This window comes from Bolinopsis microptera, chromosome 12 (assembly GCF_026151205.1).
Source record: "Bolinopsis microptera isolate Bmic1 chromosome 12, MBARI_Bmic_1.0, whole genome shotgun sequence".
In the NCBI taxonomy this organism is placed as follows: Eukaryota; Metazoa; Ctenophora; class Tentaculata; order Lobata; family Bolinopsidae; genus Bolinopsis; species Bolinopsis microptera.
This window is the reverse complement of record NC_087083.1, coordinates 14,487,180-14,503,344: the sequence shown is the minus strand read 5'-3', so window position 1 is coordinate 14,503,344 and position 16,165 is coordinate 14,487,180. Positions and strand designations below refer to the sequence as shown.

Sequence of the window (16,165 nt, the reverse complement as noted above, 5' to 3'; positions counted from 1 at the left end):
AAGATCACTTGCTCGTCTTGTAGCATATGAACACTCAGAACACTTTAAGGGTCTCACAGGCGGACTCTCACTAGGAGACAGAACTAATGTCCTCTGAGGATCTGTTCCAGTCAAGTTATCTGAAGTATCAAAGTAGTCAGGAATTTCTGGGCTGTTATGATCATGGTGCTGCTTTACATGTTCTATTAACTGAGTGTCTGAGTAAACATGTTCAGCACAAACTGGACAGATAAAAACAGATGGTTTATCTGATTCAGATGTAAGTTCTTGTTTTATTGTACAATTTGATATTGTTTTATGTTCTTTGATGTGCTCAACAAAGTAGTCTTCTGAAAAGTAATGTGCTCCACATATTGGGCAGAGGAAACCGTTTGACCTTTCTGGGTTCTCCACTTGTTCTGATTTGATCTCTTGTTTACAGTCTTTAGACATTCTGAGGTATTGAAATATAAGAGATATATAAAGTACATTTATTTTAAATTCGATCGTGAAGGAATTTGGCATTGATAACGTGCCTTATCCAATGAAAATCACAAATATTTGCCCAGTTAAACCAAAAGATAAACTTAGTTTATCATTAAATGAACAACACTGATTTTTCATTGATTGAGGAACACCAATCGGAGTACTTGACACTAAAGCTTCAAAGCATTTCATTGCAATCAATCTTAAAATATAATATCACTACCAGAAAATGTAGACTTTAGGGCTAAAAGATATCAAAATAGAGTAGAGTTCTTATGTCTGACATTTTTATCGGTGACATGTTCCAGTCTTACTAGAAGAGCAGAGATAAAACAATACATTCAATAAAAGAAAAATCATTAATGATAGCGATAGTGCTTGAGAAGGTAATGACATGCAACATATATCTGTATTATTTTCATCGTTTTTCACTAATTTGAATCATAATGTATTATCTAAAAACATGCACACTATTTGCGGTTTGAATATTCCCATTTCATAATTTACCCATTGATCCTTATTCAAAGTTTACCAGATAATAAAAGTGGAATCGAAGTATGTTACTAATGACGCTTGGTGTAGGTTGCAAAGTTGACAAGAGTAGTTATGTGATGGTTGTCGAAGATATGGTTGACAGGGAGATAATAATCCTGACAAATATTTCCCTCTAAGTTGAGCAATAGATGGGAACGAGAAAACTGTCTTAGAAAATATGAGACGGTCTCTTCTTCGTGCTCACATATCGGATATGCACTGATGCTAGATTTGCAGATGGTACGAAGGTGTTTGTTTAACCTACAGTGTCCGGTGATAAGGTGCAATGTAGTTCTGTATTTCTGACTAAGTAGTATGAATTCTCAAATGTCTAGTAAGATTACTTGCTCGTCTTGTAGCATATGAACACTCAGAACACTTGAAGGGTTTCTCTCCAGAGTGAGTTCTCATATGCTTCGTAAGATCGCCTGCTAATCTTGTAGCATATGAACACTCAGAACACTTGAAGGGTTTCTCACCTGAGTGAATTCTCAAATGTCTAGAAAGATGACTTGCTTGTTTTGCAGCATATGAACAATCCGAACATTTAAAGGGTTTCTCACCTGAGTGAGTTCTCATATGATTCGTAAGATCGCCTGCTCGTCTTGCAGCATATGAACACTCAGAACACTTGAAGGCTTTCTCACCTAAGTGAATTCTCATATGTACAGAAAGATTACTTGCGTGTCTTGCAGTAAATGAACATTCAGAACACTTAAAGGGTTTCTCACCTGAGTGACTTCTCATATGCTTCGTAAGATCTCCTGCTCGTCTTGTAGCATATGAACACTCAGAACACTTGAAGGGTTTCTCTCCAGAGTGACTTCTCAAATGTCTAGAAAGATTACTTGCTTGGTTTGCAGCATATGGACACTCAGAACATTTGAAGGGTTTCTCACCTGAGTGAATTCTCATATGATTTCTAAGATCACTTGCTCGTCTTGTAGCATATGAACACTCAGAACACTTTAAGGGTCTCACAGGCGGACTCTCACTAGGAGACAGAACTAATGTCCTCTGAGGATCTGTTCCAGTCAAGTTATCTGAAGTATCAAAGTAGTCAGGAATTTCTGGGCTGTTATGATCATGGTGCTGCTTTACATGTTCTATTAACTGAGTGTCTGAGTAAACATGTTCAGCACAAACTGGACAGATAAAAACAGATGGTTTATCTGATTCAGATGTAAGTTCTTGTTTTATTGTACAATTTGATATTGTTTTATGTTCTTTGATGTGCTCAACAAAGTAGTCTTCTGAAAAGTAATGTGCTCCACATATTGGGCAGAGGAAACCGTTTGACCTTTCTGGGTTCTCCACTTGTTCTGATTTGATCTCTTGTTTACAGTCTTTAGACATTCTGAGGTATTGAAATATAAGAGATATATAAAGTACATTTATTTTAAATTCGATCGTGAAGGAATTTGGCATTGATAACGTGCCTTATCCAATGAAAATCACAAATATTTGCCCAGTTAAACCAAAAGATAAACTTAGTTTATCATTAAATGAACAACACTGATTTTTCATTGATTGAGGAACACCAATCGGAGTACTTGACACTAAAGCTTCAAAGCATTTCATTGCAATCAATCTTAAAATATAATATCACTACCAGAAAATGTAGACTTTAGGGCTAAAAGATATCAAAATAGAGTAGAGTTCTTATGTCTGACATTTTTATCGGTGACATGTTCCAGTCTTACTAGAAGAGCAGAGATAAAACAATACATTCAATAAAAGAAAAATCATTAATGATAGCGATAGTGCTTGAGAAGGTAATGACATGCAACATATATCTGTATTATTTTCATCGTTTTTCACTAATTTGAATCATAATGTATTATCTAAAAACATGCACACTATTTGCGGTTTGAATATTCCCATTTCATAATTTACCCATTGATCCTTATTCAAAGTTTACCAGATAATAAAAGTGGAATCGAAGTATGTTACTAATGACGCTTGGTGTAGGTTGCAAAGTTGACAAGAGTAGTTATGTGATGGTTGTCGAAGATATGGTTGACAGGGAGATAATAATCCTGACAAATATTTCCCTCTAAGTTGAGCAATAGATGGGAACGAGAAAACTGTCTTAGAAAATATGAGATGGTCTCTTCCTCGTGGTCACATATCGGATATGCACTGATGCTAGATTTGCAGATGGTACGAAGGTGTTTGTTTAATAACCCACAGTGTCCGGTGATAAGGTGCAATGTAGTTCTGTATTTCTGACTAAGTAGTATGAATTCTCAAATGTCTAGTAAGATTACTTGCTCGTCTTGTAGCATATGAACACTCAGAACACTTGAAGGGTTTCTCTCCAGAGTGAGTTCTCATATGCTTCGTAAGATCGCCTGCTAATCTTGTAGCATATGAACACTCAGAACACTTGAAGGGTTTCTCACCTGAGTGAATTCTCAAATGTCTAGAAAGATGACTTGCTTGTTTTGCAGCATATGAACAATCCGAACATTTAAAGGGTTTCTCACCTGAGTGAGTTCTCATATGATTCGTAAGATCGCCTGCTCGTCTTGCAGCATATGAACACTCAGAACACTTGAAGGCTTTCTCACCTAAGTGAATTCTCATATGTACAGAAAGATTACTTGCGTGTCTTGCAGTAAATGAACATTCAGAACACTTAAAGGGTTTCTCACCTGAGTGACTTCTCATATGCTTCGTAAGATCTCCTGCTCGTCTTGTAGCATATGAACACTCAGAACACTTGAAGGGTTTCTCTCCAGAGTGACTTCTCAAATGTCTAGAAAGATTACTTGCTTGGTTTGCAGCATATGGACACTCAGAACATTTGAAGGGTTTCTCACCTGAGTGAATTCTCATATGATTTCTAAGATCACTTGCTCGTCTTGTAGCATATGAACACTCAGAACACTTTAAGGGTCTCACAGGCGGACTCTCACTAGGAGACAGAACTAATGTCCTCTGAGGATCTGTTCCAGTCAAGTTATCTGAAGTATCAAAGTAGTCAGGAATTTCTGGGCTGTTATGATCATGGTGCTGTTTTACATGTTCTATTAACTGAGTATCTGAGTAAACATGTTCAGCACAAACTGGACAGATAAAAACAGATGGTTTATCTGATTCAGATGTAAGTTCTTGTTTTATTTTACAATTTGATTTTGTTTTATGTTCTTTGATGTGCTCAACAAAGTAGTCTTCTGAAAAGTAATGTGCTCCACACATTGGGCAGAGGAAACCGTTTGACTTTTCTGGGTTCTCCACTTGTTCTGATTTGATCTCTTGCTTACAGTCTTTAGACATTCTGAGGTATTGAAATATAAGAGATATATAAAGTACATTTATTTTAAATTCGATCGTGAAGGAATTTGGCATTGATAACGTGCCTTATCCAATGAAAATCACAAATATTTGCCCAGTTAAACCAAAAGATAAACTAGGTCAATCATTGAATGAACATCACTGATTTTTGATTGATTGAAGAACACCAATCGGAGGCAGTACTTGACACTAAAGCTTCAAAGCATTTTATTGCAATCAATTTTAAAATATAATATCACTAATCACTACCAGAAAATGTAGACTTTAGGGCTAAAAGATATCAAAATAGAGTAGTTCTTATGTCTGACATTTTTATCGGTGACAAGTTTCAGCCTTATTAGAAGAACAGTGATAAAACAATACATTCAATAAAAGAAAAATCATTAATGATAGCGATAGTGCTTGAGAAGGTAATGGCATACAACATATATTTGTATTATCTTCATCGTTTTTCACTTATTTGAATCATAATGTATTATCTAAAAACATGCACACTATTTGCGGTTTGAATATTCCCATTTCATAATTTACCCATTGATCCTTATTCAAAGTTTACCAGATAATAAAAGTAGAATCGAAGTATGTTACTAATGGTGCTTGGTGTAGGTTGCAAAGTTGACAAGAGTAGCTATGTGATGGTTGTAGAAGATATAGTTGACAGGGAGATAATAATCCTGAAAATATTTCCCTCTAAGTTGAGCAATAGATGGGAACGAGAACACTGTCTTAGAAAATATGAGACGGTCTCTTCTTCGTGCTCATACATCGGATATGCACTGATGCTAGATTTGCAGATGGTACGAAGGTGTTTGTTTAACCCACAGTGTCCGGTGATAAGGTGCAATGTAGTTCTGTATTTCTGACTAAGTAGTATGAATTCTCTTTATATGTCTAGTAAGATTACTTGCTCGTGTTGTAGCAAATGAACACTCAGAACACTTGAAGGGTTTCTCTCCAGAGTGAGTTCTCATATGCTTCATAATATCGCCTGCTCGTCTTGTAGCATATGAACACTCAGAACACTTGAAGGGTTTCTCACCTGAGTGACTTCTCAAATGTCTAGAAAGATGACTTGCTTGTTTTGCAGCATATGAACACTCAGAACATTTAAAGGGTTTCTCACCTGAGTGACTTCTCATATGGTTCGTAAGATCGCCTGCTCGTCTTGTAGCATATGAACACTCAGAACACTTGAAGGGTTTCTCACCTGAGTGACTTCTCAAATGTCTAGAAAGATGACTTGCTTGTTTTGCAGCATATGAACACTCAGAACATTTAAAGGGTTTCTCACCTGAGTGAGTTCTCATATGGTTCGTAAGATCGCCTGCTCGTCTTGTAGCATATGAACACTCAGAACACTTGAAGGGTTTCTCTCCAGAGTGAGTTCTCATATGTACAGAAAGATTACTTGCGTGTCTTGCAGTAAATGAACATTCAGAACATTTAAAGGGTTTCTCACCTGAGTGAGTTCTCATATGCTTCGTAAGATCACCTGCTTGTTTTGTAGCATATGAACACTCAGAACATTTGAAGGGTTTCTCTCCAGAGTGAGTTCTCATATGTACAGAAAGATTACTTGCGTGTCTTGCAGTAAATGAACATTCAGAACACTTAAAGGGTTTCTCACCTGAGTGAGTTCTCATATGGTTCGTAAGATCGCCTGCTCGTCTTGTAGCATATGAACACTCAGAACACTTTAAGGGTCTCACAGGCGGACTCTCACTAGGAGACAGAACTAATGTCCTCTGAGGATCTGTTCTAGTCAAGTTATCTGAATTATCAAAGTAGTCAGGAATTTCTGGGTTGCTATGATCATGGTGCTGTTTTACATGTTCTATTAACTGAGTATCTGAGTAAACATGCTCAGCACAAACTGAACAGATAAAAACAGATGGTTTATCTGATTCAGATGTAAGTTCTTGTTTTATTGTACAATTTGATATTGTTTTATGTTCTTTGATGTGCTCAACAAAGTAGTCTTCTGAAAAGTAATGTGCTCCACATATTGGGCAGAGGAAACCGTTTGACCTTTCTGGGTTCTCCACTTGTTCTGATTTGATCTCTTGTTTACAGTCTTTAGACATTCTGAGGTATTGAAATATAAGAGATATATAAAGTACATTTATTTTAAATTCGATCGTGAAGGAATTTGGCATTGATAACGTGCCTTATCCAATGAAAATCACAAATATTTGCCCAGTTAAACCAAAAGATAAACTAGGTCAATCATTGAATGAACATGATCACTGATTTTTGATTGATTGAGGAACACCAAGCGGAGGCAGTACTTGACACTTTAAAAGCTTCAAAGCATTTCATTGCAATCAATTTTATGCATACTCATCCCGAGCGATGGTACAGGGACAAACCGGACGCCATACGAAGGAGGAGATCCAGAAACCATAATCCAAATCACAGCTCCAAACAGAGTTGACAGGGCAGTTCGCGAACTACAGCTCAACAAAGCTGCAGGACCTGATGATATAAGGAACGAAATGATACTCAAAGCTTGGGACCACATTAAAGATCCAGTCCGTATGATCTTTCACAACTTACTGGCACTAGGAATTACTCCAGAATCCTGGCATCATACCACAGGTTGTATTCTACCAAAACCCCTCAAACCGGACTACACTAACCCTAGGGCATTCAGGATAATCTCACTGACATCCAGTTTCCAAAAATTATTAGAAAGGCTCATACTCTGGCACCTTGAGTTAGACCTTAAAATTCCAGCTAAACTCACTAAAAACCAACACGGTTTTAGGAAAGGTAAATCTACGGAATCAGCGATCCACCTGTTAACCCGCAGGATCGAAGATGCGATGGCAACAGGGAACTACGCTTTAGGAGTGTTCCTAGACATTGAACAGGCTTTTGACGCAGTCAGCTTCACAGCGATCAAAGGAGCTCTGCTGGAAGCCAACATCCCTCCAACCATTTCAGAATGGATCTACTTCATGATAAGTAACAGGCACATTACTCTTACGTATTGCGAGTTCAGTATCACTAAAAAAGCTACTAAAGGTAGCCCTCAAGGAGGAGTATTGTCACCACTATTATGGAATCTAACTCTTAACACCTTCCTTAGCAGCCTAGGGATCCACAATAACTTTATACAGGCATTCGCAGACGACTTGGTAATCCTCGTCAAGGCATCTGTAAAGTCACGATCAGAGACATAGCCCAGCAACAGCTACAGAACATCAGCAACTGGTGCACGAGCAAAGGATTAAAACTCAGTGGAGTCAAGAGTACAGCAATCCTATTCACCACCAAACAGGACAATAATCTAGACTCCCCGCTAACAGTTGACGGAACTACAGTTCCCACAGTTAATAGTACAGTCTATCTAGGGGTTACTTTCGACCAGAAACTTAATTGGGGTACTCACAAACTTAAAAAATGTGATAAGGCCATAGGACAACTTCACGCTTGTAAACAAGCTGTAGGAAAAATCTGGGGCATCTCACCGGCGGGTGTGAGATGGATCTATAACCAAGTCATTCTCCCCTCACTAGGTTATGCAGCGATAGTTTGGCAACACTCAACAGACAGACACTACATCTCTGTCAGACTGGAAACAGTTCAACGCCAAGCAGGTCTCATGATCACTAGAGGACTGAAAAGTACTCCCACTCCTAACCTGGAGATCCTAGCTAGAATCCGTCCCATCAGCCTTAAACTTAAATCTCTAGCAATTAAGTCGGCAATGAGACTTAAATTACAAGGAACATGGAATAAACAGTACCATTACAACCAGCGAAGACACTGTAAATCACACGCTTACAACGTCGAGAAAATGATAACTAACATAACTTACACAGGATGCACACTTCAGGACAATATCCCCAAGGTTACCATGCTGGACAGACGTTTCAAGGTAATTATACAAGAAAGGAAAGCTGCCATCAACTACATCGATAATCTTCCTCCCTACATCTGGCAGATCTTTACAGACGGCTCGAAAGCAAGTGGAATTACAGGAGCGGGATTCTGTGTCATCAAAGCAGCACAAGAGTACCACAGAGTCAGCTATCAACTTGGCACGCTGGCAACAGTCTACCAATGCGAGCTCTTTGCGATCCACATGGCAAGTATCTGGATCAATGATAACATAGGGTTACCAGCTACCATTAACTTTTTCTCAGATTCCCAGGCCTCGCTTAAAGCGCTTACCAGCACTAGCATTAGCTCCAGAATAGTACTGGACATCGTAGACCAACTTAATACATTAGGTACCTCCCACCGAGTAGAACTTAGGTGGGTCCCAGGACACGAAGGAGTACACGGTAACGAACTTGCCGATGAACTCGCAAGAGAGGAATCCAGCAGTATCCCCATAGGACCTGAACCATTCCTCCCACTACCTGAAGGAATCATCAACAACGCAATCGATGAGTACCTATTCAAACTACACCTCAACGCATACCGACAGGTCGACCTCAGTGATAAAGGGAAAATCCCTCTTGGACTATTCCTTAACACATACAAATACAGGAATATTAATATCACAGGAACTCACCTCAGATGGCTAACATGGCTACTATCAGGGCACAGCCCACTAGCTTACTTTCAGACTAGGGCCAACAACGTCAACTTTGAGACACAAGACTGCAAACACTGCCCAGGGGAAGCAGAAACATCACAACATTTCCTCTGCGAATGTGTACAGCTGATGACTATCAGACTGAGGATATTTGGTAAACCTTTACTCACAATGGAGGAAATTATCAACAGTAAACTCAACCACATCATAAAGTTTGTGGAACAGTCAAAAAGACTAGACAAGGAAGATCTCTTTGGGTAAACTACTAGGATTTAACACCAGGAAATAACACAATTTCAGGAAAACAACATCAGGAAATAACCCACTCCCAGGAAAACTAATAATAGCACCAATTCCAGGAGATGACCTGGCTCGGAAGTCCCTTGTCTGCCCACCGAAGTACCACAACCGAAGTGGGTTTGCTCTGAGACAGGTAGTGACAGCTTCAAGACTCCAGAGGTCTGTTGCATTGATATTTATTATTTTATGATTTCGTATATACTTTGGGAGTCCTGGAATGCAGCTAGCAGGAGTTGCATTCTGTGGGCACGGCGAGAAGGCCTCCATCTTTATCGTAAGAGGCCAGAAACCGTTGACCAGAACAGAGAGAGAGAGAGAGAGAGCAATCAATTTTAAAATATAATATCACTAGTCACTACCAGAAAATGTAGACTTTAGAGCTAAAAGATATCAAAATAGAGTAGTTCTTATGTCTGACATTTTTATCGGTGACATGTTTCAGCCTTATTAGAAGAACAGTGATAAAACAATACATTCAATAAAAGAAAAATCATTAATGATAGCGATAGTGCTTGAGAAGGTAATGGCATGAAACACATTATATCTGTATTATCTTCATCGTTTTTCACTAATTTGAATCATAATGTATTATCTAAAAACATGCAAACTATTTGCGGTTTGAATCTTCCCATTTCATAATTTACCCATTGATCCTTATTCAAAGTTTACCAGATAATAAAAGTGGAATTGAAGTATGTTACTAATGGTGCTTGGTATAGGGTTCAAAGTTGACAAGAGTTTAGAGTAGTTATGTGATGGTTGTCGAAGATATGGTTGACAGGGAGATAATAATCCTGAAAATATTGCCCTCTAAGTTGAGTAATAGATGGGAACGAGAACACTGTCTTAAAAAATATGAGACGGTCTCTTCTTCGTGGTCACATATCGGATATGCACTGATGCTAGATTTACAGATGGTACGAAGGTGTTTGTTTAACCTACAGTGTCCGGTGATAAGGTGCAATGTAGTTCTGTATTTCTGACTAAGTAGTATGAATTCTCTTTATATGTCTAGTAAGATTACTTGCTCGTCTTGCAGCATATGAACACTCAGAACACTTGAAGGGTTTCTCTCCAGAGTGAGTTCTCATATGCCTAGAAAGATTACTTGCGTGTCTTGCAGCAAATGAACACTCAGAACACTTGAAGGGTTTCTCAGTTGAGTGACTTCTCATATGTCTAGAAAGATTACTTGCTTGTTTTGCAGCATATGAACACTCAGAACACTTGAAGGGTTTTTCTCCAGAGTGAGTTCTCATATGTACAGTAAGATCACCTGCTCGTCTTTCAGCATATGAACACTCAGAACACTTGAAGGGTTTCTCACCTGAGTGAGTTCTCATATGTTCAGTAAGATGACGTGCGTGTCTTGCAGCAAATGAACACTCAGAACACTTGAAGGGTTTCTCAGTTGAGTGACTTCTCATATGTCTAGAAAGATTACTTGCTTGTTTTGCAGCATATGAACACTCAGAACATTTGAAGGGTTTCTCACCTGAGTGACTTCTCATATGCTTCCTAAGATCACCTGCTCGTCTTGTAGCATATGAACACTCAGAACATTTGAAGGATCTCACAGGCGGACTCTCACTAGGAGACAGAACTAATGTCCTCTGAGGATCTGTTCCAGTCAAGTTATCTGAAGTATCAAAGTAGTCAGGTACTTCTGGGCTGCTATGATCGTGGTGCTGCTTTACATGTTCTATTAACTGAGTGTCTGAGTAAACATGTTCAGCACAAACTGGACAGATAAAAACTGATGACCGTTTATCTGATTCAAATGTAAGTTCTTGTTTTATTGTACAATTTGATATTGTTTTATGTTCTTTGATGTGCTTCGGAAAAGTAATGTGCTTCGGAAAAGTAATGTGCTCCACACATTGGGCAGAGGAAACCGTTTGACTTTTCTGGGTTCTCCACTTGTTCTGATTTGATCTCTTGTTTACAGTCTTTAGACATTCTGAGGTATTGAAATATAAGAGATATATAAAGTACATTTATTTTAAATTCGATCGTGAAGGAATTTAGTTCAAGGGGGCTATATTTATGAGTCGCATTTGAACTTGATTTCTCTTGGAGAATTTCTCTTTAGACTCTTAACTTGCGAACAAATTGAAGCAGCAAACTTTAGGCTAGAAACTTTATTGAATTGAAATAATCATTCCACGTAACAACGTCTTCTTCAGTTCTGTAATAAAATTGTTAAACATGTGTAAAAATTAACGACGGAAAGAAATTTAAAATAACATTAAAACAAAAACAGAGAAATAAAATTTACGAAATATGACCCAAAAATGTAATTGCAAAAAATGTCAAAACAACAAAAAATACGACAAGAAGAAATGTAAGCTAATACAACTAAATACTGTACTACTCATGATACTAAACTAATTAGTAAACGTAAAACTGGTTGTTCAGAATTCACAGTTCATGTGTAAAAACTAATGATAAAATCAGCACTTAAGCAACGATAACTCGGTTGTCATGGTTACTATCCAAGATAGTCCTATCAATACATTATTTACTAGTTAAACATCGACTAAATATTTGTACAAATAACTCAACTCAGAACGATCATTCATTTCAGGACTTAATCTCAATATATACATCGCTTCTACAATCTTTCTACGAACAGTTTTACTCTGTAAATCAAGTAACTTAAAAGATAAAAACTGGGGTTCGGTTAGGATGTAGAGATGCGTAGTGCTGTCCAACCCCATTCTCTGGATGTGCTCTAGGATTCCTAGCAGCCTGTCTGTGCTCCATCAGACGAGCATGGAGGCTTCTCTCAAGTTTCCCCACAGTATCTCTTACCACATAACTCGCAAGTAACTAAGTAAATAGCTCCTTTTGTTGAGCATGTTGTTCCTGTGAGTCTAGGGCAGATCTCACAATTGTTAGGGTTACCAAGGTCACAAGTCTTCTTATCCAGTGGACGAGAGCGGCAGAAGATGTCCTGTAACTTCTTACCAGGTGTAAAATAACTCTGATGGGGAGTTTGTTAGATTTGATGTAGTTGCGAATCTTATTACAAACTGTTCCAGAGATGAATGGTAAGGTGAGTGGGACAGAGTCAGGTGTGGTTTGACGTCTTCTCCTAGTCCTCCTGTTCCTTGCGTTATGACTCAGAGGTTGGTGTCCATTTTTCTTTAAGAGATCATCGATGATCTTAACTGAATGATCGAGTTCCTGGGGTCCTGAGGAAGCAATGGTGGCATTACGGTAGAAGTTCTTCTTACACTCCTCCTTCACTGAGTCCGGGTGGTGTGACTTCTGGTGTAATGTTATCCCCTTGTTCTGGGTTTTCCTGTAGAATCTGTGGTGCACTTTTCCTTCCTCATCGATCCGGATTTCCGTACTCAGGAAGGGGACAAAATCCGCAGGTGTAGACGGGAACTCGATCTCCCACTTGATTCTGTTATCGGGATCAAGTGGGAGATCGAGTGAGAGAAGCCTCCATGCTCGTCTGATGGAGCACAGACAGGCTGCTAGGAATCCTAGAGCACATCCAGAGAATGGGGTTGGACAGCACTACGCATCTCTACATCCTAACCGAACACCAGTTTTATCTTTTAAGTTACTTGATTTACAGAGTAAAACTGTTCGTAGAAAGATTGTAGAAGCGATGTATATATTGAGATTAAGTCCTGAAATGAATGATCGTTCTGAGTTGAGTTATTTGTACAAATATTTAGTCGATGTTTAACTAGTAAATAATGTATTGATAGGACTATCTTGGATAGTAACCATGACAACCGAGTTATCGTTGCTTAAGTGCTGATTTTATCATTAGTTTTTACACATGAACTGTGAATTCTGAACAACCAGTTTTACGTTTACTAATTAGTTTAGTATCATGAGTAGTACAGTATTTAGTTGTATTAGCTTACATTTCTTCTTGTCGTATTTTTTGTTGTTTTGACATTTTTTGCAATTACATTTTTGGGTCATATTTCGTAAATTTTATTTCTCTGTTTTTGTTTTAATGTTATTTTAAATTTCTTTCCGTCGTTAATTTTTACACATGTTTAACAATTTTATTACAGAACTGAAGAAGACGTTGTTACGTGGAATGATTATTTCAATTCAATAAAGTTTCTAGCCTAAAGTTTGCTGCTTCAATTTGTTCGCAAGTTAAGAGTCTAAAGAGAAATTCTCCAAGAGAAATCAAGTGAAGGAATTTGGCATTGATAACGTGCCTTATCCAATGAAAATCACAAATATTTGCCCAGTTAAACCAAAAGATAAACTTAGATTATCATTAAATTAACATCACTGATTTTTCATTGATTGAGGAACACCAATCGGAAGCAGTTCTTGACACTAAAGCTTCAAAGTATTTCATTGCAATCAATTTTAAAATATAATATCACTACCAGAAAATGTAGACTTTAGGGCTAAAAGATATCAAAATAGAGTGGTTCTTATGTCTGACATTTTTATCGGTGACAAGTTTCAGTCTTACTAGAATAACAGTGATAAAACAATACATCCAATAAAAGAAAAATCATTAATGATAGCGATAGTGCTTGAGAAGGTAATGACATGCAACATATTCTGTATTATCTTCATCGTTTTTCACTAATTTGAATCATAATACATATTGTCTAAAAACATGCACATTATTTGCAGTTTGAATATTCCCATTTCATAATTTACCCAATTATCCTTATTCAAAGTTTACCAGATAATAAAAGTGGAATTGAAATATGTTACTAATGGTGCTTGTTGTAGGTTGCAAAGTTGACAAGAGTAGTTATGTGATGGTTGTAGAAGATATAGTTGACAGGGAGATAATAATCCTGAAAATATTGCCCTCTAAGTTGAGTAATAGATGGGAACGAGAACACTGTCTTAGAAAATATGAGACGGTCTCTTCCTCGTGGTCACATATCGGATATGCACTGATGCTAGTTTTGCAGATGGTACGAAGGTGTTTGTTTAATAACCCACAGTGTCCGGTGATAAGGTGCAATGTAGTTCTGTATTTCTGACTAAGTAGTATGAATTCTCTTTATATGTCCAGTAAGATTACTTGCTCGTCTTGCAGCAAATGAACACTGAGAACATTTGAATGGTTTCTCTCCAGAGTGAATTCTCATATGTCTAGTAATAACACCTGCTCTTCTTGTAGCAAACGAACACTCAGAACATGTGAAAGGTTTCTCACCTGTGTGAATTCTTATATGTTCAGTAAGATGACGTGCTTGTTTTGCAGCATATGAACACTCAGAACACTTGAAGGGTTTCTCTCCAGAGTGAGTTCTCATATGTTCAGTAAGTTGACCTGCTCGTCTTGCAGCAAATAAACACTCAGAACATTTGAAAGGTTTCTCTCCAGAGTGAGTTCTCATATGTAAAGAAAGATTACTTGCGTGTCTTGCAGCAAATGAACACTCAGAACATTTGAAGGGTTTCTCTCCAGAGTGAGTTCTCAAATGTCTAGAAAGATTACTTGCTTGTTTTGCAGCATATGAACACTCAGAACACTTGAAGGGTTTCTCATCTGAGTGAATTCTCATATGCTTCCTAAGATCGCCTGCTCGTCTTGTAGCATATGAACACTCAGAACACTTGAAGGGTCTCACAGGCGGACTCTCACTAGGAGACAGAACTAATGTCCTCTGATGATCTTTTTCAGTCAAGTTATCTGAAGTATCAAACTTTTCTGGTTTCTCAACTTGTTCTGATTTGATCTCTTGCTTACAGTCTTTAGACATTCTGAGGTATTGAAATATTATAAGAGAAATATAAAACTGTACATTTAATTTAAATTCGATCGTAAAGGAATTTGGCATTGATAACGTGCCTTATCCAATGAAAATCACAAATATTTGCCCAGTTAAACCGGGGGTATCCAATTGTGTAAAATGATGAATCAGGTTTCCAAAATCTCACCATTTTTCGCCATTTTTTCGATGAGTATATTTGGGGGGGGGGGGGGGCCAACGCCCCAAAAGGCCCCAAAAAGCCCCGATTTCTAGGGCCCTTTTTGGATTTTCAATATGTGTAGGGCCTTTTGGGGCCCTAGAATTAACTTCAATTTCATCAAGTTTGATATATGCTAAGTGCTTTAATGATATTATCTGACTACTCGCACAGTACTTTTATGTTTATTTGAATGTATTTACATGGACATTATGGTCCATAAACACTATCAAATGGTGGTCAGGGTCAAAAGGCCCCAAAAAGCCCCGATTTCTAGGGCCCTTTTCGGATTTTCGATATGTGTGGGGCCTTTTTAGTTTTGAACTGGTGTGATCACTCTAAAACTATATTTCGAGCTGTTAACTCAGATTTTTAGGATATAAATTAAACATGTGTTTCATTATATATTTAAAGTACGTCCAGATTTTACAATTCAGAAACTCGATTCACCGAAACTATCAATCACCATCTTTCATCAAAACTAGTGAACATGGTAAGAAAGGTACATGGAAACTGCTAACTTTAAGTGAAAATGGCGAAAAGGTACATTGAAACTGGTAACTTTTAGTGAACACTGAACATGGTGAGAAAGGTATGTATATTGATACTTTGATTCTGGTAACTTTTGGTGAACATGGCGAGTAATGTACATCAAAAATGATAACTTTTGGTGAACTTGGCGAGGCGTGTAAGATAAATAAAAACTAATAAATTTTGGTGATAATGGCCATTGGGGGGGGGGGGGGGTACCAATGGCATAAAATGGCATAAATGGCATACGTTTTATGGCATAAATGGAAATTTTTATTGGCCAATTCTCCATTTATGCCATGAATTTAGGTCTTCATATTTGACTTTAAATTCGCAAATTATTATTAGTACTTGAATAAGAGACATGTTTCATGCTTTATAACGCTTGGAATGATTGTTAAAGATTCATATGACAAATAAAGAAAATATAAATGTATTATATCAAAAATGGCATAAATGGCATACGTTTTATGGCATAAATGGAAATTTTTATTGGCCAATTCTCCATTTTGCCATTTATGCCATTGGTACCCCCCCGGCCATTGGCCATGGTGAGAA

The 16,165-nt window shown here is 37.7% G+C and overlaps 5 protein-coding genes across 5 annotated transcripts in view; 1 reads left to right on the top strand and 4 right to left on the bottom strand.

The window, feature by feature from the left end:
* LOC134824383 (ubiquitin conjugation factor E4 B-like) overlaps positions 1–16,165 on the bottom strand; it is an 80,113-nt gene that overhangs the window by 13,173 nt on the left and 50,775 nt on the right. The window lies entirely within an intron of this gene.
* Positions 652–2,472, bottom strand: LOC134824386 (zinc finger protein 501-like). The gene has a single exon (XM_063836284.1). The coding sequence runs from the start codon at positions 2,425–2,427 to the stop codon at positions 1,306–1,308; it is 1,122 nt and encodes a 373-aa protein (XP_063692354.1). The 5' UTR covers positions 2,428–2,472; the 3' UTR covers positions 652–1,305.
* On the bottom strand, positions 3,066–4,369 carry LOC134824387 (zinc finger protein 501-like). The gene has a single exon (XM_063836285.1). The coding sequence runs from the start codon at positions 4,351–4,353 to the stop codon at positions 3,232–3,234; it is 1,122 nt and encodes a 373-aa protein (XP_063692355.1). The 5' UTR covers positions 4,354–4,369; the 3' UTR covers positions 3,066–3,231.
* Positions 6,795–9,109, top strand: LOC134823951 (uncharacterized). The gene is made up of 2 exons (XM_063835547.1): positions 6,795–7,266; positions 7,422–9,109. Exons 1-2 carry the CDS (start codon positions 6,795–6,797, stop codon positions 9,107–9,109), a joined length of 2,160 nt encoding a protein of 719 aa, XP_063691617.1.
* Positions 11,937–14,868, bottom strand: LOC134823950 (zinc finger protein 43-like). The gene is made up of 3 exons (XM_063835546.1): positions 14,520–14,868; positions 12,323–12,645; positions 11,937–12,134 (listed from the first exon to the last, which is right to left on the bottom strand). Exons 1-3 carry the CDS (start codon positions 14,866–14,868, stop codon positions 11,937–11,939), a joined length of 870 nt encoding a protein of 289 aa, XP_063691616.1.

Bases quoted from the DNA above. Each gene is read 5' to 3' on its own strand.
- LOC134824386 (XM_063836284.1), bottom strand. From the start codon at position 2,427: ATGCCAAATTCCTTCACGATCGAATTTAAAATAAATGTACTTTATATA.
- LOC134824387 (XM_063836285.1), bottom strand. From the start codon at position 4,353: ATGCCAAATTCCTTCACGATCGAATTTAAAATAAATGTACTTTATATA.
- LOC134823951 (XM_063835547.1), top strand. From the start codon at position 6,795: ATGATACTCAAAGCTTGGGACCACATTAAAGATCCAGTCCGTATGATC. The intron at 7,267-7,421 runs GTAACAGGCACA...AACTTTATACAG, and splicing joins ATGGATCTACTTCATGATAA to GCATTCGCAGACGACTTGGT.
- LOC134823950 (XM_063835546.1), bottom strand. From the start codon at position 14,868: ATGTCTAAAGACTGTAAGCAAGAGATCAAATCAGAACAAGTTGAGAAA. The intron at 12,646-14,519 runs GTAATCTTTCTT...GATGTGCTCTAG, and splicing joins ATTTGCTGCAAGACACGCAA to GATTCCTAGCAGCCTGTCTG. The intron at 12,135-12,322 runs GTTAAGATCATC...ACTCCCCATCAG, and splicing joins CCCAGGAACTCGATCATTCA to AGTTATTTTACACCTGGTAA.